The sequence below is a fragment of the Phoca vitulina genome, unplaced genomic scaffold (genome assembly GCF_004348235.1).
Source record: "Phoca vitulina isolate PV1807 unplaced genomic scaffold, GSC_HSeal_1.0 scaffold83, whole genome shotgun sequence".
Classification (NCBI taxonomy): Eukaryota; Metazoa; Chordata; class Mammalia; order Carnivora; family Phocidae; genus Phoca; species Phoca vitulina.
Window position 1 is genome coordinate 4,378,145 of NW_022589786.1, and position 25,776 is coordinate 4,403,920.

The window sequence follows — 25,776 nt, forward strand, 5'->3', positions numbered from 1 at the left end:
CTCATGCTCCTCTTCGTTTCCTTTTGTCTTAAAGATGGGGAACTAATTTTCTCCCTTTCCACCTCCTCCAATCTCACCAGGGTGCTGTTCTCCCAAGAGGCAGTTGTTGGAAGGGCTCCTGGGTGGCTCAGCGGGTTGAGTGTCTGACTCTTGGTTTCAGCTCAGGTCATGATCTCAGGGTCATGGGATCGAGCCCTGAGTTGGGCTCTGTGCTCAGCGGGGAGTCTGCTTGAGATTCTCTCTCTCTCTCCCTCTGCCCTTCCCCATGCACATGCGTGTGTGCTTTCGTGCTCTCTCTCGCTCTTGCTCTCTCAAATAAATAAACAAGTCTTTAAAAAAAAGAGTGAATTGTTGGAGCCAGAGAATAGGATCTTGGGTTCAAAGGAGAAAGTGTCAGCTTCCTCTGCTATAGGATTGTTGTTCATCCTTTAGGAGTAAGATGTGGCCTTGGAGACATATCCACAGTAGTGGGAGCTAGCTCTCAAATTCCAACACCAACAGGAGCCAAGCAGATAGCATAGATTCGGGGAGCAGGCTGGGAATAATACAACAGGGAGTGAGGCAACCATGGGGACTGGAGGACATGCACCTGCTCTGCATAGAAAGCTGCCGTTCGCTCCAGGCAGTTGTAGCCCTGTGCAAATGTGGGGTCAGTGTGGCCAGATCTCCTAGTTTTTTTATGAACAACCAGAAATATGGTGTGTTTTATGGAATTTTCTAATTTTTAAATGTTGTCAACAACTTGAAAAGTCGTTGTTTAAAACTCGTGCAAGCCAAATAAAACACCTCTGTGGGCTATGACTGGCTCACTGCTGCAAGCTCATGACCTCTGGATTCCCCTAAACCATCCACTGTCCTTGCCCCAGATGGCCTTGGGCCAAGGATAGTTATTTGTGAGATGGTTGACTCCACTGAAGTGGCTCTCCATTGCCACCACTCTGTGGGCAGAGTTTAGAACAAGGATTAAGAGATTCAATCTGGAGGGGTGCTTGGGTGGCTCAGCCATTAAGCGTCTGCCTTCGGCTCAGGTCATGATCCCAGGGTCTTGGGATCGAGCCCCATGTTGGGCTCTCTGCTCCTCAGGAGGCCTGCTTCTCCCTCTCCCACTCCCCCTGCTTGTGTTCCCTCTCTCACTATGTCTCTCTCTGTCAAATAAATAAATAAAATCTTAAAAAAAAAGAGAGAGAGAGAGAGATTCAATCTGTAGCTGTGACTCGGGAGGGGTGGGTATGGAAGCAAAAGGAGGTCTGAAATAGTCCCAGCTTGAACACCAGGCAACCTGCTTAGCTTGCTAGGCCCTGAGGAAAGAAAGCCAACATACTCTTATTTTCCCAGAGACATAGAATTTATAGAGCAGTGGTTCTCAAGCTTAGCACACATAAGAATCCCTTAGATATTTTGTTAAATAAAATATGGATTTCTGGGCCCCACCCTGTGTTCTGATTCAGTAGGTGTAAGGTGGGGCCTCAGAATTTGAATTTCCAACAAGTTCATAGGTGATGCTGATGATGATGCTAGTCTAGGACCAAACTTTGAAAAACACTCTTGTAGAGATCCCAATTCACCCAGATTTCTGAGGTCCTTACCTGTAAGAGGGTGGATAACAAAGAATCCCATGTTGTTCCCACTGGTGATGTTGAAGGTCAACTTCCCTTTGGAGCTGGAATCCGGGTCCCGGGCATCCAGCTGAAGCACAGAGGTGTGCAAGGGTGCATCTTCACGGATGGAGGGGTAGAACACGGGTCTGGACATCTGAGGTGGGTTGTCGTTGACATCCGTAACCTCAATGTAGACTTCGGTTACAGAAGAGAGAGGTATGGAACCCCTGTCCACTGCCAGTACCGTCAGCCAGTAGCAGGACACAAATTCTCGGTCCAGGGGTGCCAGAGTCTGAATCATACCTAGGGACAGTTGATCACCAAACCCAAAATATTTTAGAGCCCACACCTTACTTAATAGCCCCCAAATGGTACTATGGAAATAGGAATTCCACAGGAAAAGGTGCCAAGGTGGCATGGGAGCTGCTGGGTCAAACTCAGGGAATTCATATCCTTTTGTAGAGCCTCTAGGAGCCCATGGCAATTGTCCTTAAACCAGTTCCTTCAAGTTTCAGATATTATAGGTACCAACTTAAGAGTTAGGGATTTGATGAATAAATTGCTGTCCCCCTTTCCAGCATCTTCATGATTTCAGAGTCATTAGTTCACTCACTCCACAAATTGCTTACTACAGGCCAGCACTGTTCTAGAAGTCACGGGTCTAATAGTGAGCAAAAGAGGCTTGCACCTAAGTTCTCATGGGTCACTCAGCTGGAAGGACTTGTGCGAGAGGACAGGGCCCAGGTCCACAGCCATAGCGTGTCAGAGCTGAAGGAACCTCGTTTCTTTTTAGGTGGGGAGATGGAGGCCCAGAGAGAGAATGTGATTTGATCAAGATCATGTAGCAAGTGGGCGGAAGAGCTGGGTCTATCATTGACTCTCAGTCTAATGCTCTTCCTACCACATCACCCTGCCCTTCACCCTGGAAATAAATTGCCCATCAGATTGTAAGCTCCTTGAGGACAGTGACCTACCTTTATTCACCAAAGTGCTTATCTCCAGAACCTCACAAGCAGAGGGTGCTTGCAAGTGTTTGTTGAATTGTACTTATTTTCTATGAAGCTTAAAATGAATAAATAAGTTGGTGCTACCTTTTTGGAGGGCAATTTGGAATTATCTATTAACATTGAAAATATGCATTATCCTTTGACCCAGCAACTGCATTTTTAAGAGTTTTTCCTATAGAGATTCATGCATATGTGCAAAAGTATATGATCAAGGATATTACATCTATATGATAGAATAAAATGCAGCTATTAAAAAAGAAGGGAAAATATTTATAATCACTGATATATAAGATATCCTGGTGTTATGTTATGGGGAAAAAAGTATTGCAGACTTAGTGTGTTTTGTGTTATTTTCTCATACAATAAAATAAACAGTGATGATATATCAGACTCAAAGAAGAAAAATTTACAAGATTATAGACCAAATTGTTAATAAAGATATCTGGGGAGGTGGGACACACAAAAAAATACATTCATTTTTAAATTATATATAAAAATTTATAACCATGATGCATTACCTCTATAAGCACATACATATAATATGTTATATATATAATAGTTACATATAACATATAATATGTATTATGTAATATATGTGTGTATATAAATATATACACAGATGCCAATGAGTTGGGTGATTTGACTTAAATGGACACACACACACACACACACACATCTCCAGTATGACAAATTTAAAACAAAAGGAACAAGAAGGAGAGTCCCTATTTATTGCCTTTCTTTTTAGCCTGCAGCCTGCCTTCTTTCAGGACAGCACCTGATCTCCTTAGGCCCATTGTCTCCCAGCACCTGGCATTCCCATCCACCCCACTCCCAGTACCTGTGTCTTGGTTGATGCTAAAGGCTGCAAGACTGGTGCCAGCCCTCAGGAAGTACTGGAGCTCCCCATCCAAGCCACTGTCATCATCGTGGGCAGCCACTACCATCACCTGGGTGCCGGAGGGGCTATTTTCCTGCACCTGGCCCTGGTGCACAAAGGAGGCAAAGCGGGGAGGGTGGAGATTCTCATTCACATCCAGGACTATCACTTCCACATGGCAGAGGGTCCTGCGGGCCAGGGGCCTCCCACTGTCGCTGGCCCACAGGCTCAGATTGTATCCAGCCTGCCTCTCAAAATCCAGCTCTCTCTCCAGACTGAGTGCGCCAGTCATCAGGTCCACATGGAAGGTCCCATGGGCATCATCCAACAGGACATAACGCACTTCTCCCGCAGGGCCCACGTCAGGATCAGAGGCATCCAGAAATGTTAGAATAGTTCCTGGAGGCATATCCTCTGGGACTTTCAGGCTGCTGAGTTCTGTGATACATTGAGGAGAGTTGTCATTGGCATCTTCCAATGTGATTATCAGGTCAGTGACAGAGAAGAGCTGGTGGCCCTTCCTGGGCTGATCCCTGCCCTCCACCTTGAGTATATATTGTGGTTCTGATTCCCGGTCCAGGTGTCCTGTGACAGCCAGTTCCCCAGTGAGGGGATGAAGGGCGAACTTATCTGTGGGGTTTAGCAGGGTGTAACGAACCCTCCCATTGTCATCCGAGTCAGCATCTTTTGCTTTCAACTCTGCAATTGTGGTTCCAACTTCTGTGTCCTCTGAGATGGTTATCTGGTACCCACCAGGAGGAAATCTGGGTGCATTGTCATTCCAGTCTTTCACATTCACCGTCAGCAGCTTCCAGGATGACTTCTGGGGAGTGCCCAGGTCATACACTGTTACATTGAGGATGTAGAAATTGGTGGCTTCATAGTCCAAAGGGGCAGCTACAGTGAGCAGCCCTGTCTCCAGCTCCATGTCAAAGCAGCCCTCGTCATTGCCATCTGCAATCACATAGACCAGTTTGCCATTAAAGCCAGTGTCAGGGTCAATGGCTGCCAGGCGGGCCAGGGAGGTATTGACAGGAACCCGCTCAAGGATGTCAATGGACTGTGGGAAGTGGTCCTCAAACTGGGGGGTATGATGATTGATCTGATATGCACTTAAGGAAATGAAGTCCTCATCATTGGAGTCCTGGTTCTGAAACCCAACAGAATGGAGGATGGTCTTTGTGAAATGTGTCAATACTCCTGTTTTATCACATGTTATAGGGACCTCAAAACGAGGGTCTTTTACAACAGTAATATTCAAAGTTGTGGGTGAGGCATAGTGTTTCCCATCTGAGGCTGTAATTTTCAGGGAATAGTTGATGGGTTGACCAGAAGTATGATTGATAAAAGAGCGTTTGAGTGATATCACCCCAGAGAAATGATTTAGATCAAAATACTGTAGCTCATTGCCTGACACAAACTCATATTTTAGATTCTGAAGCTCATCCACATCTATAGCTGACATGGTCATTACGGATTTTCCTACTGGCCAGTCTTCACGGATAGACCCAGTGCAGTTGACTTGCTCAAACATTGGCTTGTTGTCATTCAAGTTCTTGAGCCTAAGAGATATAGACACTTCCTTTTCCTGGCGAAATGGGGATCCCCAATCTGATGCCCGTACTCGGAAGGTATAAATTCTTTTCATGAGCTCATAGTCCATGGGTTTGGAGGTGGAGATGATCCCCAGGTAAGGGTCGATAGAAAAGGGCACAGCTTTTGGACGAGTGATGGAATAGGTGACGTATCCATTCTCTCCATGATCCTGGTCTGTGGCACTAACTGTCAAAACACTGGTGCCTGGTGGGATGTTCTCATCAAAGGTACCATCATAGGAGGACCTGCTGAAGATGGGGGCATGGTTGTTACAGTCCACGATATTGATGACCACGGTGGTGGAAGCCAGGCCCGGTGAGGTTCTGATGTGTAGCTGGTAGTGGGTTCGGTCACGGAAGTCCATGAGCTTTGTGGTGGTGATGAGTCCAGTGCGAGCATTAAGTCTGAACCCCGCATTCCCTGAGGATGGCTTTAGAACATACTGCAGGTTGGGGAAGGCTCGGGTTACTTTCACCATCTCCACGCGGCTCCCAGGAGGGGAAAACTCACTAAGCTGCACTCTGTAAACAGCCTTCTCAAATTTAAGGGAAGCCAGTTTGGAAGGTGGTAGGTGAAAGCCCCTAATTTGGGAATAAAAAGAAGGCCTGCTCCCACTCCTGGCCTGCAGGCTGAGGTTGAATCCATGAAGGTGCTCCAGCCAGTCGATGTCTTTGACCGACACCAAACTGAACTCATTGCTGAAGGTGTAAGACTTGATGGCTTTGAAGTACTTTCCAGGGTCACCACCAACAATTTCCAGTGAGTCCACTTCAGCACCTGAGCTGTTTGCATCTACCATAACAGTGGCATAGGTGGTACCCACACTGCTGTCTGGTGGAGCCACCACCACGGAGGTGATGGCTGGGGGCTTCCTGAGGGCAGGCTCCACGTGGATGATGAGTGCAGCCAGATTACCAAAGCCATTGCCCTCTGAGATTTTCCTCATGCGGTCCACAGCCATCACCTGGAGCTCATACCTCCCTCGCCAGGTGACATTGAGCTTCCCAGCCAAGGTGACCACGCCGCTGGTGGGATGGATGGCAAACATCTCCGACCTCGTGTTAAAGGCATAATAGAACTTGGCATTTTGGCCCAGATCAGCATCTGTGGCGGTCACCTTGCAGATGGGGCTCTTGAGGGGCATGTCCTCAGAGATGGTGACTCGGTACGAGGGTGGGGAGAAGAGGGGCTTCAGGTCATTCTGGTCCAGGATGTGGACCACCACGCGGGTCAAAGCTTCTAACTCCAAGGTCTTCTCCGTGGCTTGGATGATGAGGGTGTAGCTGTCTCGCACCTCCCTGTTCAGAAGGGCCGTGTTGCTGCTCTTTGTCCTTATTCTCAGAAAGCAGAAGTTGCCCACCACGTACTCCTCTGTTTTAAACACATTGGCCACATCCCCGGAGATAATCCGGTATCTCACTGCCCACTGGGGCTCAGCCAAGTAAATGCCCATTTTCACAGAGCTCTCCACGTAGGTCTTGGGGGCAGAGTTTTCATAGATGGTTGCATTATAGAGAGAGTGTGTGAAGCGCCAGGTGGAGGAGGAGAGGAGACCTTCTCGGGGCTTTTCACAGGTTGTACAATGGAGCAAGAAAATGAAAAAGCCCAAGAAGGCAATAATCATGATGGAAAAACTCCCGAAGCCCTAGGCAAAAAAAAGGAAGGGTGTAAGTTAGGAAAGAAATGTCTCTTACTGCTGTGGTTCTCAGCTGGGGTGATTTTGCCCCTCAGGGGACACTTGGCAATGTCTGAAGACATTTTCGACTGTCCCAGCTTGTGGGGGGAGGGGGAGATACTGGCATCTAGTGGATAGAGGCTGGGGTGTTTACTAAACATCTTACGTCACACAGGACAGCCTCCCAACAACAAAAAATCATCCAGCCCCAAATGTCAATAGTGCTGAGGTTGAGAAACCCCATATTTGAAGACTAACAGACTAGTTTAAACGCTTTCTCAGGGGTACCTGGCAGATACAACACAGTCCTGACCACTTGACTCCTTTTCCCAAAAAACCTTCAATGGCTGGATGGTGGAATAGTTTCAACCAGGTACCCAAGCTTAGCAATCTGGCTCTAGGTACTTCCTACAGGACCCCTCCATCAAGGCTAAGGTCCAGCCAAACTGAGCTGCATCTGCACATGCAGGGGTTGCAGAAAAGCAAAGTGACCAAGATCACGGGCCTGGCATCAGGCTGCTTGGCCATCAGCCCTGGCTCCACCACTTACTAGCTGGGTGATTTTCTGGGCAGGTTATTTAACCTCTATGAGCCTTGATTTCCTCTTCTGTAGAATGGGGATAAGGATATTATCTACCTCATTGGATTGTTGTGAAAATTAAATGGACTAACAAAGGTAAATGACCCAGCAGGGGGCCTGGGACATAGAAGTTTTAACTTAATATTGGCTATTATTAGTAATAAGAAACTCAGTTTCATAAAGGGAAGGGACCCATCCAGGGCCTTACAGCTAGATAGAGGCAAAGCAAGAATTAGACCTGGGGCTCCTTGCATCATTGGCCAGGGCTGCTTCCCCCATCCCAGGCTTGCCTGCACCTGTCACACCACTAGTCCCTTTGGATGGGGCCTGATTCTGACTCGTCCGGTAAGTTCAAATCTCCTGGAATGTCAGAGCTACAATGGACCTTTGAGACACGGAGTTCTGACCCCACTCTTCTGCACAGATGGGGAAATAGAGCCCCAGAGGGGAGATGAGTCTTACCCCATTTCACATATTGGGTGGCAAGGAAAGAATTCATCCCTGGGAGTTGTTGAACTAGCGCTGAATGAGTACTTCTCCCCCTAAGACCTGCTGCAGCTCCCATTCTCTCCCATGCCATTTCCCACATGGCTCATCCCTGAACTCCAGCCTGGGTTAAAGTCCAGCTTCAGGGTTAAGGACAGGGAGAAGATAGAATGGGAGTAGGGGAGGGCAAAGTTTCGTTGCCAAACTAGGCCTTCCAGAAGCAAAGTATGAGGCTGCGTACACCAGGCTGGTGCCTGGCCTGCTCGTGAGAGTCCTGACTCCAAGGAGCTTCATGGCTGGCAGCCAGATGTGCAGAGCATTCCTGGATGAAACAGGCAAGACTTGTTTTTCCAGTTGCCTCGCTCTTCAAAGGCAAGGAAGAGTTAAACTCCTGGGGCAAGAGGGGAAAGGAGAGGCTTGCATCTTTGTCTTTCCAGAGTCCTGAGGGAGCTGAATGCAGCTTCTTCAGGACCTTGCAGGGAGCATCCCAACATGGGAGGCGGGAGTAGAAAAGTCTGCCTAACTTGGGATCTGCAAGCCTGTGACAGGAAAGAATTTGAAAATGCCCCATCCTTCCAGCCTCCCTACCACCATCCTTCTCTTGAAATCCTATTGATGGCACCACAGGCCCAGCACCTCAGAGAAGAAGGGGGCAGGAATGGAGGCAGATTCTACACTTGGGGTGGCTATTCCCCATCCTTCCTGCCCTTTACTCTTACCCCTCACTTACTGCTGCAGCTCACAATGGAGCTGACCCCAGGCAAAAGCCATATTCCTTCCATTCCACTCACCCCATCCCTGACACAGTCTCCTGCAAGAGGGGGTGGACCTCTGAGTCACGGGGACCCCAACCCCCCAGGGTGGCATCGCATTGGAAGTTGAAGCCCCAAGGAAAAATGAGTTCTTACCCTAGTCCCAGGTCTGCTCACTCTGCAGCCCAGTGAGCCTGGGGTGCGTACAGCCTCCCTGCTCAGCCTGCCCTGCTTTGCACAAAGCTTCCTGCTCACCAGGTCAGCACCTGTGTAGGGCAGGCCCCAACAAGACACACCACTCGGCCGCTGCACAGGCGTCTTGCAGAGATGAGCTCAGGGAAGGGAGCAGGGGCAAGGTCTCCCTGGAAGGGGATAAGATGCAAAGAGAATGCACCCTTGGATGAGGGTTTGGTGAGCAGGGCTGTGTTCAAGCTGTAAGACCCACAGACCAGGCGAGTGGTTTGCTGAGGAAGGGCCTGTGTCTGGACATTTGTTTCCTAGCACTATGCCTAGGCAAGTGAACAGGTTTGCAAGGTGCAGAGGCATGTTGGGTTCCCTGGGCTGCCCTCCCAGCCCACAGCACCTGGGACCATTATTTTGAAACACCTTGTGAGGGGCGCCTGGTGGCTCAGTCAGTTAAGCATCTGCCTTTGACTCAGGTCATGATCCCAGGGTCCTGGCATCAAGCCCCATGTCCTGACTCCCTGCTCAGCGGAGAGTCTGCTTCTCCCTCTGCCCCTCTCTCCCACTTGTGCTTGCTTTCTCTCTCTTTCTCTCTCTCAGATGAATAAATAAAATATTTTTTTAAAAAGAAACATCTTGTGAAAACATAAATCAATTCAGATCACTTCCCTTCTTAAAATTTTCCAGTGGCTTCCCATAGCATTCAGATTAAAATCTAAACTCCTTATTATGGCCTACAAGGCCATGTGGACCCACATGCCTGCCTGCTTTTCTAATGATACCTCCCAGCACTCTCCCCATTGTTCATCAAGCTGCAGCCACATGGGCTGCCTTTCTCCTCCACAAACATGCCAAACTAGAGTCTGCCTCAGGGCCCTTGCACTTGCTCTTTCCCTTAAGATTCTCACATGGCTGGCTCCTTCTTGTTATACTTCTTCCTGGTTCAGCTCTCAGATGTCACATTCTAACACCCAGTTTGATGTAGCCTCCTTCCTAGCACCCTTCTTTATCATACCACCCCATTTTCTCCATGGCACTTAGCACCACCCAGTATGCTCTTGCTAATTTGTTTAGTGACTGTCTCCTACACTAGACACTGGGCTCCATGAAGACAAGAGCTTTGTGTATCTTATTCATGCATGAATTCCCAGTGCCTAGTACATAACCCTACATAATAGGTGAAAACTGGAAGGATCTGGACTTAGGAAAAGCCATGACAGAATGAAAACTGAATTAGTGATTATCCTTTAGTGATTATCCTTTCCTTTCTGAAGCTGGAATATGAAGTCCCCCCAAAAGAAAGGGACTTGCCCAGGATGCCCAGGTGGCTCAGTCGGTTAAGTGTCTGCCTTCAGCTCAGGTCATGATCCCAGGGTTCTGGGATCGAGTCCCACATCTGGCTCCCTGCTCAGCGGGGAGCCTGCTTCTCCCTCTCCCTCTGCCTGCTGCTCCCCCCTGCTTGTGCTTGCTCCCTCTCTCTCTGACAAATAAATAAATAAAATAAAATCTTTTAAAAAAAGAAAGAGAAAAGAAAGAAAGGGACTTGCCCAAAGTGACAGGGTAAGAACCAGAGCCAGGTTCTTTCCTCCAGACCACACTGCCAGAAAGAGAAGCTGTGGCTCCTTGTGAATCCGACCCTTTGGGGTTAAATCCAAGCTCCACTGCTTGCCAACTACATAACCTTGGGTAAGCTAACCTCCTCAAACCTCTGTTTTCTCATCTGTAAGATGGAGCTATTAAGAGTACTGCTTTCCTAGGGTTTTATAAAGACTAAATAAATAAGATCATGCCCATTAATGTACTTAACACAGTTCCTGGCCCGTAGAAAAGCACTCAATAAATATTAGTTATTATTAGTTTGCAAAGCCAAGGCCGAATCAAAACCTGAGGTTGGGGTAAGGGTGGGTCCCACTGAACCCTCTGGAGAAGGTCCAGCCTGTGCCCCAGCAGAGCAGGAAGCTGCCGGTCTCTGGTCGAGTCTAAGCTTGCTGGCCCAGCCACAGGCTGTTCTGGTAAACTGCGAGCAGGTGCTTGTCTGGGGTGGGGCCTCCTGTTCTTGGCTCCCCAGACTCAGAGGAAAATCTGCATATGGGTGAATGTGCACATTTGCAAGAGAGCACACACATACTTAGGTGGCAATTTTTGAATAGTTGTATGGATACATTAATGGTATGTGCCTGCTTGACAGATGAATATGATATGAGCAAATGAGTCGGTAGCTATAGGGCTTGTGTGTGCACAGGTGTGAGCAAGTGCAGGGGTGAGGGTTCATGCATGGACCCTTTTAGGATATATGTCTGAATCAAATCTGCCTCCTTGGAACTCCCAGACCCATCTCATAGATGGGGAAGACAGCAGAAAAGTGGTTCATAACACACAGTTTCTGGCTCTGTGACCTTGGGCAAGTGGCTTACTGTCTCAGATTTTCATTTCTCTCCTTCATAATACCATTTTGAGAATGAAATCAGTTAATGTACGTAAATGCTGAATATAGTAGGTGACACAGTTTTCAATAAATATTACTGAGTACTATTACTTTTAGCAGCCAGCTCATATACTGACTGCTGAGTTTGTAGGTAATGAAAACGCTCAGATGTATTATCATGCCATCCCAAATCTGTTCTTCATGAGCTGATTTCCTCCACTTCAGTGCTGTAGGGCTTAAATGAGACCATGATGCACTTGACCCTGTGCTTCAGCTCACTGCTCCGACTTCTCAGAATCTGAATTCCAACATTCAGAAACTTGGTGGTTGTGACATCCATGTCTTTATCCAAGTCACTGATAAAAAGTCTAAGCACAAATGGGAGGAGAAATGCTCTAAGATCTTTCCTCATTCTTTTGGTTAGTGACCTCAAGTGCAATTCTGGACTGAGTCATCTCAGAATACAGAGCTGCCCATCACTGAGGAGCCCCGGGCAGAGTCTGGGTGGCCACCTGTGAAGGATGGTGCTACTGTAGGGGGATACTTGCCCTTGGGGGAGAAGAGGAGAGCTCTAAAGTCCCTTCCAACTCATACAGGTATGATTCTTTGGGCTGTGCAGCCCTGTGGTCTCTACTACACCCTAAAAGAGCCCTCAAAGGCAGGGAATGGATTTCCTCTGGCTGTGAATGAGGCTTGCACACTCGCCAATGCTTGCTCAATGGTCCTTGTAGCAAGCTACCCTGGCTCTTGGGAGACCTGGATCAAAAGTCACTTGTTCCCTGGTGGCGTTGGTCAAGTCAGTCACCTAAGCGCTGTGAACCTCTTTCCTCCTCTGTAAATGATGTGCTGTCTGTTGGGTGAAGGGCTGGAATAGATCCGTGATTTCAAACCCCTCTATTGCTTTCAGGGGCAGAATCTCTTTTTTCCTAATGAAATCGTAAATAGATTAAAGCAGAGTTACACTATTAGGAGCAGGGGTGGAGGGCTAGGGCCCTGCCCACAGGCTTGCCCCTCACCCCACTGGGAAGCGTAGGTTTGAAAAACTGGATAGATGGCCTCTAGGAGCCCCTCCAGATCTGACAGGCTGGAGCTCTGCTACTCTAACGTCTTGTGTCCTGTCATTAAAAAGTCCTAAGGCACACAGTTGGATGTGCTAGGATCCTAATGCACTATGATCTATATTTGTAAGGCCCATGTGCAGTGACTTTAGTCTTTAGTTCTAGAAGTCTGTGACTAATTCTATTCCTTCCATGGGGAACCAAATGTACTTGGAGGAATTCAAAGCCAAATCAAACTCCCACTAAAGAAGCTTTTACTAGATTTCTTCACACTGTCAGGCTTTGTTTCTGGCAATGAATTCACCGCCCCCCCTACCCCCATCACTCCCAGAAGTACCCAGGCACAGACCAGTGATGACATTCTCCCTCATGGCCCAACACCTTCCCTTTTCCTAAGCATGTCCCAGATGTTCATTAGCATCCCACCTAATACTCCTAGGAAGCACATCTGCCCTTTTACTCCCACTTTGCAGATAGGGGGCCCTGAAATTTGCACAGAACCCCCAAGGCCACCTAGAAAGGTGGTAGCTGAACTGAAAACACGCAGCCAGACTTCCTGAACCTGGGTGCTCTTGATTTCCTAAGCTGTAGGAAGAAACAATGAGATGGGATATTATTTTAAGTTTAGAGAGCCTTTCATTTAAGAAAGAGTCCCTGGATTCATTTTTTCTGGATTGGAGAATGTCCACACTCCCCCCAAAATCCAAATGTAAACTTACTGTGGATTTGGATGCCCTCGGTAAGTATGATCCCACTCCCCTCCCCTCCACAGAGTCTGCCTCAAGCATCAGTGTTAGGGCTGGCTCTTGCTACCTCTCAAGAATCCTAAGTATATTCTATTTGTGACAACAGCTGAAAGGCGGGGAGGGACAGGAGGGATTGTGCCTTTGAACCGGAATTAAAATCATCAGTGAAAGAATATTGACATTCTAGGTACCTGCTAGTCATGAAGTCTTTAGCTACTAAAGTTATTTTTCCTCTTAGTAGTAGGGAGCCACTGAAGAGTTTTGAGAAGAAGCAGGACCAGAAGAGAACTACATGCTGAGATCTTATGTCAGATCAAAGGGAGATATTTCCATTCAAGACTCCCACTCTGGTGTGGACTGGGCTTGAACAGCAGCTCTACTGGGTTAAGCCAACTGGAATTCCCTGTGGGGAAAGAGGCTTGATTTACTTCTCCGAAACTTGGATGAGCCCTTGACTCACTAGCTAGTTTGTAGGCAGCCCCTGCCAGATCCTCCTGTAAGAGAACAAGTCAAAGAACAGGATAGAAGCATGAAAGGAGCCAGTGGCTTGAGCCCTTGATGGGTCATGTGACCTTGGGAAGGCCATAGAACTTCTTCTGAGCCTCACTTTATCTGTCTGTAAACTGCAGATGATAATAGGTACTCCTACCTATTTCCCAGGGCTGCAGGGGAGACAGATAATGTGATAGGTGAGCACGCAGGGAGGAAGAGACGCAGAGGAACACCTTATTAGGACCAATAGTGGCTTGGTAAATGGCAGCCTGAACTGCCAGCGGACTGTGAGGCTCTCAAGAGAGCTGTCAAAGGCCAGGTCTGCCCACGCCTAAAATTAGAAGGCAGAGATGACTGACAAAGGAAGTCCTCACCTAGGACATGGGGGAAATGGAGCTGGGACTGGGGGGTCCCTTCATCATTAGTATTCTGATATTATTGTTGATGACAAAACGTATACTGTCATATCTATATGTAATCCTTAAGTTTAAAAAAATCTGCATGCATTATCTCACTTGGTTTTGAGGGAGGGGGTGCAGCACTGGGTAGAATTGATAGTCAAGAAAGTGGGCTTTCTGGGGCGCCTGGGTGGCTCAGTCGTTAAGCGTCTGCCTTCGGCTCGGGTCATGATCCCAGGGTCCTGGGATCAAGCCCCGCATCAGGCTCTCTGCTACGTGGGAAGCCTGCTTCTCCCTCTCCCCCTGCTTGTGTTCCCTCTCTCGCTGTGTCTCTGTCAAATAAATAAATAAAATCTTTAAAGAAGGAAAAAAAAAAAGAAAAAAAGAAAGAAAGTGGGCTCTGGAGTCAGATAGACCTGGCTTCAGATCCCAGCTCTACCATTCACCAGCTGTGTGACCTTGGGCAGTTATGTCACCTCTCTGGTCCCAGTAAAAGGGATATGGTCTAGGTACCTATTTCACGGAGTTGCTGAGAAGGCTAAATGAGTCAATGCATGACAAATAGCCAGCACTGGAATACACTCAGTGCAAGTTAATTATTGTACCAACATCACCATTATTATGAACTTATTATGACCCTCATTTTGTAAATGAGAAACTGAGCCTCAGATAATTTGAAGGCTCTGCCCAGGTTCATCCACCTAATAGGTGGTGGATTCAAGTGCCAGCCAATAATTGGAATCCATATTCCAAGAAGAGACACTCAGAGAGGGCTGGTGTAGCTGGAGCCAATTATTTAGAACAGCACTCTCCAAAAGAACTTTCTACAATGGTGGGAATGTTCTATATCTCAGATGTCCAATATGGGAGCCACTAGCCATGTGTGGCTATCAAGGACTTGAAATGTGGCTGGTACAACTGAGGAGCTGAGTTTGTGATTTTATTTAATTTAAATTTAAATAGCCACATATGACTACTGGCTACTGTGTTGGCCAACTCAGCTCTAGAGAACGAGGCACAGAAACCAGGAACCAAGGATGCTTGGGATTCAGAGAAGGATGCAGGGTCCCCCTATGTGGTAGGCACAGTGGGCACACCCAGGGCCATGGTACTTTCAGGGACCCCTGAAAATGTTTTAATTTCTATTAAATTCAGAAGAAAGAAAACAAACTTTGGGGTTGAAGAAAATATTTTCATATAGAAAAATATATTTATCTTTATACTGACATTACCATAAGATATAACTTCTAATATTTTTTCATGGATGAAGCAGCTATATTGCCTGGGACCCTTGGATATCTTAATGGGACCCTGGGGAGATGAATATGTGATGGAAACAAAGGACTTCCGGGCACCTGGATTTTGAGGACACAAAGGGACAAAGTGGGGAAGGATGAGAAGATGTTTTGTTATTGGGCCTCCTCTGCCAAAGTCATTCATTCATTCATTTATTCGTTCAGTGCTTATTTACTGAGGGCCTACCTTGTGAGGGCATTCCAGAACAGAAAACAGATGAGGTCCCTGGTCTTATGGGGATTCTCTTCTAGTAGCAGAAAGAAAGAGATGATAAATCAGGGTAACAAGTGTCATTAGAGCAGGGCGAGGGACACAAAGTCTTCTTGAGAAAGGGTTTTAGGTAGAAGAGAACAGGCAGTTCAGAGTCCCCAAGGCAGGAACAAGGAGGTTGTGCACATAGACCAGGGGGAGCAAGCACTCTCCAAAGTCTTGAGAGTGCTTCCCAGACACTGAGGGTCTTTCAGCTACTGTTTATCACCAAGGTCCATTTTCTAATGGAAGAGAAACCCATTTGTGCCCACATCTCTCTCCACATCGTGAGACGATGGCTATAGGCATTCTAGTTTGCAGACCCTGACACTCAGTGAGGCCCAGAGGGAGCAAGGTCTCTTCCTTTTGGGATCCCATATGGATCCATGGGCTTTGCATTTGAAGCTGAAAACTCCCTAAACCAGAAGCACCCCAGAAGCAGCGGGCTCAGGGTGGAGAGACAGGAGGGGAGGAGTCCTGCCCCATTTCTTGGGGGGCTCTCTGGCCAGAGTAGTTTGTAAGATGAAAACCAGCTCCAGCTCTGCAGAGCAGAGAATATTTATCCATCAGAAGCTTGAGAGACAAGCAGGGGAACAGAGCATGTCCTCTAGGTTCTACATTTGTGCCCTGGAACAGATGGGGACGCGAGTGTGAAGTCAGCCTTGTGGGAAGGCCCGTGGGAGCCCTCGATTTTCTCCTTCTGGCTGGAAAGGCACTAGGAGGTCCCATATGGGAGGAGGGGTAAAGAGAGGGGAGAAGGGCTGTCCTGAAGGTCTGGGTTTGGGGTGGCTCTCTGGGAGGGAGGAAGGTTGTATTCTGAAGTTATGGGATAGACTCCCCCAGAGGACTGGAGAGCCTCTTTCAGAGAGTAGCGCATCTTGCAGAAGCCAGAATGTCCCTGCTACATAGCCTCGTCTAGTGGGGCACTTCCTGTCTGTGCTTCCTGCCACTCTGATCCAGTGGAATCCTTTGAAAAGGGTGAGTTTTCAGACATGTTGACACCAAGTTCCAAATTGAGTGACCTTGGGTAACTAACCTAACCCTCTGAGCCTCTGCTTTTCCTCATCTTTAAAAGAGAGATACTAAATGAACCCACCTGAGACAGTTGTTCGGAAGGTTTGACTAGATGGTTCATATTAAATGTTTAACACAGTACATGGCACCCAGCAGTCAAAGTAAATGCTAGCTGCTGTTACTGTTAAACCATCATTATCATTATGTAAAGTGGATTCAACAGAGCTGGTGCTGCGATAGATGTGAATTGGGGGTACAGAGCCCTGTCTCCCATTTGTTGCCACCTCCACCCTCCCAGGCATCTCTGTGACAGTCCCAGGCCTCCTGAGGGCACAGGTGAAAAAAGACTGGGAGTCTAATCTGTTTAGAAAGATGGGAAAACTCTGCCCAGGGAAGGGAAGGCATTGTATTAAATCACATAGGACGGCGGTGGCACAACTAGAACCAGAACCCAGTCTCCATGTCCTGGGCTCTCCACACTGACCAAGCTGCTCCCCCAACCCAGCCTTTCTCCCAAGGTGCAGGCTCCTCGGGAACCCACAAAGTCACCAGCCAGAAAGAGATTGCAGGGGAAGGAGCCAGGCCTCAAGGTCAGACCTGACCTCCATCCTGCCTCTGCTTGCATCTAGGGGCATGGCTTTGTCTGTCTCAGCCTCAATTTCCCCATTTGTGACATGGAGATAGCAGTTCTTACCTCATGGAGGATTTAATGAGCTTCTGCATGGACGGCATTCAGCACAGTGCCAGGCACACAGAAAGTAGCTAATGTTATTACTATTATTAATTATTACTATTGTAAAAATCCAGTAATGTTACTACTATTACACTAGGTGTTCAAAAAGTACGTGTGGAAAGAGGGAACTATTCTCTGTATGTGTACTGATCCCAGCCTATGTCCCGGAGCTCCTTGCTAAAGCACCCTTCTACACACACACACACACACACACGGGTCTTTGTGACTTCCCTTCTCTTGTGCAATGATCTGTAACAAAGCACAAGCAGCAGCTTGAACAGCATCAAAATAATAAGAATAATTTCTATTCTTGGGCGCCTGGGTGGCTCAGTCGGTTAAGCATCCAACTCTTGGTTTCGGTTCAAGTCATAATCTCGGGGTCATGAGATCAAGCCCTGCTTCAGGCTCTGCACTGTGCGTGGAGCCTGCTTACGACTCTCTCTCTGTCTCTCTGCCTCTGCCCCTCCCCCTGCTCATGTGCACACACACACTCTCTCTCTCTCTCTCAAACAAGAAAAGAAAAGAAGAATTTCTATTCCTGTCACCCTTTCCCCTGCAGTGGGTGCAGAGAGCTATTTGGTGTGATGTCATTCAGAGGCTGAGGGGGGCAGTGTGGTGGGCGTGAGGTGGCAGTGAAGACAGAAGGTGGAGAATGTTGTGGACGTACCCCAACAACATGAATTTCCTGATCTTTTTCATTCTGACACTGGCATGCTGGGCCGGCCTCTCCAGGCCCCATCCTCTGCGATCTGTACAATGAGGCCATTCAGGACAGCTCCCCTCTCTATCCAGGACACAGCAAGCTGCCTTGCCAGGAGCTAGCAGCCCCATAGCCACCAGTCAAGTGGACCCTGTTCCTCTTAGCTGGCTCTGAGAAGCTGCTGGAATGGAAGCTTCTCATTGTTCTTTGTGCACGATACCATCGGCCACCCATGGCCACTCGCAGTCAGGTCTACTCTAACACAGGCACCCCGGGGGCAGGGAGGCTACTGTCAGAGCCACATAACATGGTGGCCACCGGCTCAGGCTCGGGCCTAAGGCAGCCTGCTTTTGAGTCCCGCCTGGGTTTATGACCGTTGCTGACCGACTGAACCTGACTGAGTTTCAGTCTCTTCACATATAAATTGGAGAAGATAATCATCAGGGTGTAGTGAGGCTCAGTTCAGATGAAGTGCCTAAAACAGTCCTCACAATGGCTCACACATGAGCCGTCACCTGCAGACACTGTGATGATGAACCCCACTCCTTGGGTGTCAGGGGTCCTCGGTAACCCATCAGAGGGCCAGACAGGGGACCCAGTGGGAGCTGAGCAAAACCCCCTCATTTTATGGGACCTCTACTTGTTTATCTGAGAATTGGGACTGGTCCCTGCTCTCCTGCCTTAGTGGAGCTGACCCTCCACTGAGCTATTGTCGAATGATGCCCCAAGGATGCTGAGGTTTGGGGAATATGAAATGTTTACAGAGGTACAAACACTGGCCACAGCTGACATTTATTGAACATTGGAGAGGCCCCGTAGTAAGCCCTTGGCATGCAGTATAGCTTTTAAACTCACTCACAGCAACCCTATAATTATCCTCATTTTGCAGATGAGGTAAATGAGACTGAGAGAGGTTCCCTAACTTCCAATGCACACAGCCAGCATGTGGCCAAGGCGGGATTAAAATTCAGATCCCCTGTGTGTGATCTGATCACCTGCCTCTCCATGCTCGGGGGTTGGAAATAGCACTTGGGAGAGGGGAGGGATCATATAACCGTGTGTCCTCTCAGCCCCGCAAACACAGATTCTCAGCAAAGGCTCTATCTCTGGCTCTCCCTCTCCATCCCATTCCCTCTGGCCGGGCCCAGCCTCGCCATGCTGTCTGTCCAGCGAGTCCAAACCCCTCTGAGCAGAAGTGCCTGGGACAAAGCTGGCAGGCGGGCAGGCCTGGGCAGGCAGGGAGCAGCATTCTAGCGGTGGGGCACGACAGGCAGTTCCGCTCTCTGAGGCCCCTGTCAGTGCAGTGCAGCTCGCTGAACCTGACCTCGGGGCTAGAGGCAGGAAAGGGTTAGTGATGATTGCGAGCAGCAAGGTGCATACTAATGAGATGTAAACCAACCTCTGCTGGTAGGCTCTGGGCCAAGGCCTGGAGTTCCACACTCAAGCCCCCTGAGCTCAGTCCATACCGATTTCCTCTTTCCCACAGTAACTCTGTGCTCCACTCCTCCAGGGCAGACACAGAACAGAACCACTGGGCCCACTGTGTTCTCCCCAGACAGAGCTGGCCATTGAATGGAACCAGTGGTTCCCACCACTGGGAATTCCCTAAGGGGGTGGGGTGCCAGCCCCCAGCCCCACCCCAGATCTACTAAACAAAATCATTAGGGGTGGGGCTCAGGAATAGATGTTTAACATGTTCCCAGGGTGATTTTGGTGGGACTGGTGTTTGGGATCTGCTGAACAAGGTCATCTCTTCCTTTAGAATCCTGTGTTCTACCATGCCTCCTTTCAAAGTGGATATCCCATACCTGGCCCTCTCCTAGGTCCCAGTGGAGAGGGGTAGGGAAGGGAGGAAAAGACCGCAAGGTCCTAAGAAGTGCTTCTCAAATGTCAGTGTGTTAAAAATCACAGCCTCATCTCTGTCTGATTGAGTAGGGCTGCGGCGTGCTCAAGTGCACGCTGTCCCCTGTAGGTGGTCTGCTGACTACTGTGGGGGGAACACTGGCCCCCCGGGCAAAGCAGACACAAGGTTATCTCTAGAGTCAATTAGCAGAGCAGACAGAAAGGGAAAGTGACAGGTCTGATTCCTGTGTCCGACTTTCACCTGAGAGTCTCTGAATCTGCAGATCTCTCCGTGCATCAGCATCTCAGACCCCGGAGGCAATTGTTTATCTTGCTGTGGTCGGGTCTGTCTATCTTCTGGATAGACACTCAGCCCCATGAACCATGTTCTACTTGCAGTAAATAGAACTGAACCGGAATAAAGGGTTTCCAGCCACATACGTGTACACCTCATGACCCAGTAGTCCCACTCTTAGGAGACACAACAGAAATGTGCACACATACTCACCAAAGGCTCACACAGAATGTTCAGAGAAGCGCTATTATAATAGCCCCACAGTAGAAACACGCTGAAGGTCCACCAAGAGCAGAATGTAGGATGCTCATCTAAGGGAAATACTAAGCAGCAATGGAAATGAAGTATTGCTCCAAGCAACAATGCAGCTGAATCCCACTGACATAGTGTGCAGCAGAAGCAGACATATGCAAAAGAATACATACTGTACTCTTCAGCTATATCAAGGCAAACTTATCTGTGGACTAGAGTAAGATAAAGTTGCCCTTGTGAGGGTATTAGTGACTGGAAGGGGCACAAAGGAGGTTTTTGCAATGGTGGTAAGGCTCTGTTTCTTCATCTGGGAGCTGGTTAGTTTCTGGAAAGTTCATTGAGCCATACACTTATGATTTGTGCATTTCTTGTATGCATATTATACTTCATTAAAAAGTTTTCTGAAAATGCTAGTAAAGGACTTCAAAGAACTTTTAATAAAAGGGAAGACATTGAAATAATAAAAGCATTCTGACTACGGCACATTGCGCGGGATTTCATTGCTTATGGGATCTTGGACTCTTCCTGCCCCAGGACCAGGAAGGAGATAGTTCTCAGAAACCAAGAAGCGTGGGAGCTGTGCCAGGGCATACCAGGACCGTGGAACACCAAAGACTCAGCAGCTCCCTCTCCCCACCCCAACCTGGCCCGCCCTCCACAGAACCGCAAGGACAAGGCAAGCCCGCTTTCCACCGGGTTCCCAGGCTCAGCTGAGTCCCTGTTCACTGGGGTTTACTTCCTGAAGCACTTTCTATCCTCAGAGCAGTTTTTGATCCCCTCAAAGACCCTATGAGGGGAGCAAAGAGTATTTCCATTTTATAGATAGGGAAGTTGAGACCTGGGGGTGGGGGGCAGCGGTCAAAAGATTTGGCCAAGGTTGGGGCGCCTGGATGGCTCAGTCATTGGGCGTCTGCCTTCGGCTTGGGTCATGATCCCACGGCGCTGGGATGGAGCCCCACATGGGGCTCCCTGTTCAGCGGGAAGCTTGCTTCTCCCTCTACCACTCCCCCTGCTTGTGTTCCCTCTCTCACTGTCTCTCTCTCTCTCTCTCTGTCAAAAAATAAATAACATTGAGGGGCGCCTGGGTGGCTCAGTTGTTAAGTGTCTGCCTTCAGCTCGGGTCATGGTCCCAGGGTCCTGGGATCAAACCCCGCATGGGGCTCCCTGCTCAGTGGGAAGCCTGCTTCTCCCTCTCCCACTCCCCCTGCTTGTGTTCCCTCTCTCACTGTGTCTCTCTCTGTCAAATAAATAAAATCTTTAAAAAATATAAATAAATAAATAAATAAAATAGGGGAAAAAAAAAAAAAGATTTGGCCAAGGTCATACTGCCAGCAAGTGGCCCAGTCAGGACTCAAACACAAGTCTTCAGATACCAAGCCCAACATTCCTTTGGCTACACCACAGATGGGCTCTTCTCAGGAATAGCCATGCTTCATTACTGCGTGAGCACTTGGCCTGTGGATGTCAGAGTCCTTCAACAACCCAAGGATGGAGGTACTATCATTTTATCCCCATTTTACAGATAAAAAAACTGAGAGTCAAGAGGTCCAAGTGCCTTAGTCAATGGCCAGTAAGATGGCATGTGGATTGGAAAAATGGCCTCTCCAGAGTCCGAGCTCTTTAGTGGTTCCCAAACCCAGCTGGACCTCACCTAAAGTTCTACTGGAGCATGTAAAAATACAGATTCTCTGGTCCCACACCCAGATCCCACATTCTAGTGCTATAGACTCAGGATGGGGCTGAGGAATCTGTATTTTTAAAAACAGCCCTGGGACACCTGGGTGGCTCAGTCAGTTAAGCGTCTGCCTTCGGCTCAGGTCATGATTCCAGTGTCCTGGGATCGAGTCCCACATCGGGCTCCTTGCTCAGCGGGGAGTCTGCTTCTCCCTCTGCCTGCTGCTCCCCCTGCTTGTGCTCTCTCTCTCTCTGTCTGTCCCTGACAGATAAGTTAATTAAAATCTTTTAAAAAATAAATAAAATTAGTCTTTTAAAAAAAAAAGTAAAAACAGCCCTAGGCATTTGGGTAGCTCAGCCCTAAACTAGGCTGCCACTGAAATAGGACAGTAAAAATAAAACAACTTAAAGGTAAAGTTTCATTTACAACTTCCAAATTACCTCACTGAGGCTCTCTAATAATTAGAGTTCTTCTAACGATGGTACACAACCCCACAAGAAGGTATTTGACAACAGCCCAGCTGGCTGGGTAATCACTATGTCTGTGTGTGTGAGGGGGTGGGGGAGTGACTGGGGAGAGGCATCAGGAGGACTCTTGGGGAGCTGCGGGGTCTGCTTTTGCCCTGGTTGCTGGTTAGCCACTATTGTGTTCACTTGGTAAAATTCATCAAGTTGTAACTTACAATTGATGCGCGTTGTTCTTGAATGTTTACAATAAAAAAAAAGAGCACAGTCAGACACATTGTATAAGGAATCTTTAGAGTAGAGACTTATATAAGGGATCCAATAGGGTTCTTCTAATCATGTGCTTCCAAGAGTTTGAGATTCTAGGATTTGAATTTTCCAAGATGCTATGATTCTCTTGAGTCAATTCCCAAGACTTCAGGAGCCCCCCAGTCTGTCATAGTAGCTAATGTCTAATGAGCTTTGAACGTGTGCTGGGCCCTATGCTAACAACTTCTGTGAGGCAGATAGCATGTATACCCTGCACCCTCAGAGAGGGAAGTGATGTGTCCAAGGTCACACATAGACAGCAGTGCAGGCAGGACCGAGGCCGAGCACCCTGGCTCCGGAGCTCATGTGCCCAACCCTGGCGCAGTACTGGTATCCAGCTCTGCCCCTTCCCAAGGCTAAACTCCTAGGCATCTAAAATACTGCAGTTTGGGGCCACGCAGTCATGCATTTGCTGGGAGGATCCAGAGGGAAGGGGATGCTGCAGGTACGGAGAGCAGCCCTGACCTGGGACGCGTGAGCACGCGCACACTAACGTTACCCCGCAGCTGGCCCATGTACGGTCCTGCCCCGCTTGCACCCAGCCAGGCCAGCTGCTGTGGGCATTGGAGCCGAATGGGAACTGGAAAATGCAGAATTCTCCACTGCGGGCTCCCTGCCCCCAGCACGGGGATGGACAGGTGCCTCACAGGGGCCACTCCAGTCTCAGGAACTGGAGAAGACTCAGGACTGAGAGAAGGGGAGGGATTTCTCTCTTCCACGGGCTCCGAACTGGAAAATGTTTGAGGCATCACCTCTTTCATACTCCTTGGCCTGTCACATAAGGCCTGCAATGACCTGGCCCCAGCCTACCTCTCAGTGCACGCCTCCAACCGTTCTGCACCCAGCTGATAGTCTCCTGCACACACCTGCTGCACCTTGACACATGCTACTTTCTCTTTCTGAATTGCCTTTCCTACTTGTCGTTATTCAGACTTCAAAACTGATGTTTAGTACCAGCACCTCCAAGAAGCCTTCCTTCGCTGACCTATAACTGGGCTGGCTGTCGCTCGTGTGGGCCCCCAGGCCAGTCCGAGTTTGTCTCTATATTACCACCTCCCTCAAGGTACTAAACCGTCCATTTATAGGCCTGCCTCCCCCAGCCGTGAATCTCTGGGGGCCTGACACACCGTTGGCGCTCATTAGGTGTAGTGAGTAAGTGCCCGGAGGACAGAAGCTATGGGACAGAGGGGAAGTGGCTGAGCCTTTCTGGGGGTCTCTGTCCCCACACGGAGAACAGCACGGACGGCAGAGGAAGCGCTCCCGGGCCATGCCTGCTGACGTGCAGGGCAGGTGTGCAGAGCAGAAGGTCCTCGTGGAACGGTCTAACCTGGCGACAGGCACACAGAAGGGCCGGTAAATGGGAGCTGCCCTTTCCGTGTTTAAATCCCGTGCTCAGCAGTGGCTCCCCGCGGCTGCAAACGACCCAGGACACCGTTACAAACTGGTGGCTTGAGGCAAGAAATTCAAAATCTATGGTTCCATCCGTAAAATGGGACCAACGATTCTTGGAGACTCCAGGGAACTCCTGAGGCTCCTCTAGGTGTACAGTTATGATACCTGCCGACTCGCTGGCGGGAGTGACGACGCGGCGGGCTGGTGGGCGTCAGGGGCCGGGTCCGATCAATGAGGTTTATGTCCCCTGTCCCCTGAAGGGCAACGCAGAGTCTAGCCATCGGCCTGGTTGTGGATCCCAAATTGTATTCTGAGGATGTGAAGACGATTCGCTGGCCTCCTAGATGGTTGACCCCACTAGGAAGCAATACCCCTTCCTGAGCCAGACGCTGAGAGAGGGGCTGAGGTGAGTGAAAAGGTGTGGGGAGTAGTCCTGCCTTCCCCGCTCCCTTGCTGTGTGACCTCAGCCAAATGCTCAGCGTTCTCTGGCTAGGCTGCCGTGTCTCCATCTGTCTGATTCGATTATCTCTAAGGATCCTTCTGCACCCCCGCCCCCCACTCTTATTGATCTGTGATTGGGTCAGGCTAATGCTTAGTTCCTCTAAGTGACAGTTCTCATCTATGAATTAGAAATGAAGATTCATTTGTTCTCTCAGCAGCTATGCAATGAGCATCTTTGATGGGCCAGGCACTGTGCTGGACACGGGGGCCAGAGCAGTGAGCAACACTGGGTAGGAGAGACAGTACCCGAAAAAAAACCCTCAAATAATTAATAACTGCAACTCTGATTTGTTTTACGAAGGAAGACTTCAGGGCACTGTGAGCTGGTCTCCACCCAGGGGAAGCAGAGTGAGCTGGTTAATTGATGACCGTGAGCATAATGAATACGACCTTGTGTGCTACATGCATGACCTCATTTAAGTGTCACATCCATCTCTGAGAAATGGACTATCATTAGCCCTCTTTCTCATATTAGGAGACTGAGGTTTAGAGAAGTTGAGGCCCAGGTCATATAACTAATAATATCCAGGATTTGGATCCACATGTGTCTTTGTAAGCCTGTCTAGAAACCCCCATTATAAATGTAAGCATTAAGACCATTAGCCATAGAAATAGTAGCATTCAGATTCTGAGCCAACTCGGCTTGTGCTGGCAACCCAGGAAGCATGGGAAACTTCTAGAGGCTCTGCCCTGTCCATTTCCAAAGGAGCCCAAAAGGCAGGGCCCATCCAGGGGGCATAGAAGGTCCCTGATTGTACCGACATCATTGCCTGGTTTTCTTTAAGACATGGCCCTTACCCCACATTCTCCTACCTGGCCCCACCTGGCCAGCAGGAGTGCCAGCACCATGGCCTGTCATGGGGTAGCTGGAAGGAGAACTTCTAGCCTGAGGTGAGTTCATTTGAACCCAGGGAAGAATGTGCAGGGAGCGGAGCATGGTGGCCCAACTCACAGAGGACTGGTGTAGAGCAAGCCTGGCCGCCCCTCCCTGTAGAAAGCACAACCGCAGCTGACACAGAGGGGCTGGAGAATGTCCGTGCCCTTCTGGGTCTTTTGCCTGAGTCCTTAAAGAGACCACTAAGAGTCATGGAATCATGGGGGGGCGGGGTTCCAGGGAGACCTTGACTCCCTCTAGCTCCTCTTCCATTTTACAGATGATAAGCCGGAGGCCTGGGCAGCTC

General features: G+C 48.9%; 2 protein-coding genes across 2 annotated transcripts in view; one reads left to right on the forward strand and one right to left on the reverse strand.

Moving 5' to 3' along the window:
* The window catches only part of FAT2 (FAT atypical cadherin 2), a 69,129-nt gene extending 59,945 nt beyond the window's left edge, over positions 1–9,184 (reverse strand). Inside the window, exons 1-2 of the mRNA XM_032395256.1 lie at positions 3,444–9,184; positions 1,587–1,901 (exon numbers count right to left, since the gene is read on the reverse strand). Coding sequence (XP_032251147.1) covers positions 1,587–1,901; positions 3,444–6,702 — 3,574 coding nt within the window. The 5' untranslated portion in view covers positions 6,703–9,184. The remainder of the gene's footprint in view (positions 1–1,586; positions 1,902–3,443) is intronic.
* SLC36A1 (solute carrier family 36 member 1) overlaps positions 1–25,776 on the forward strand; it is a 253,508-nt gene that overhangs the window by 108,007 nt on the left and 119,725 nt on the right. The window lies entirely within an intron of this gene.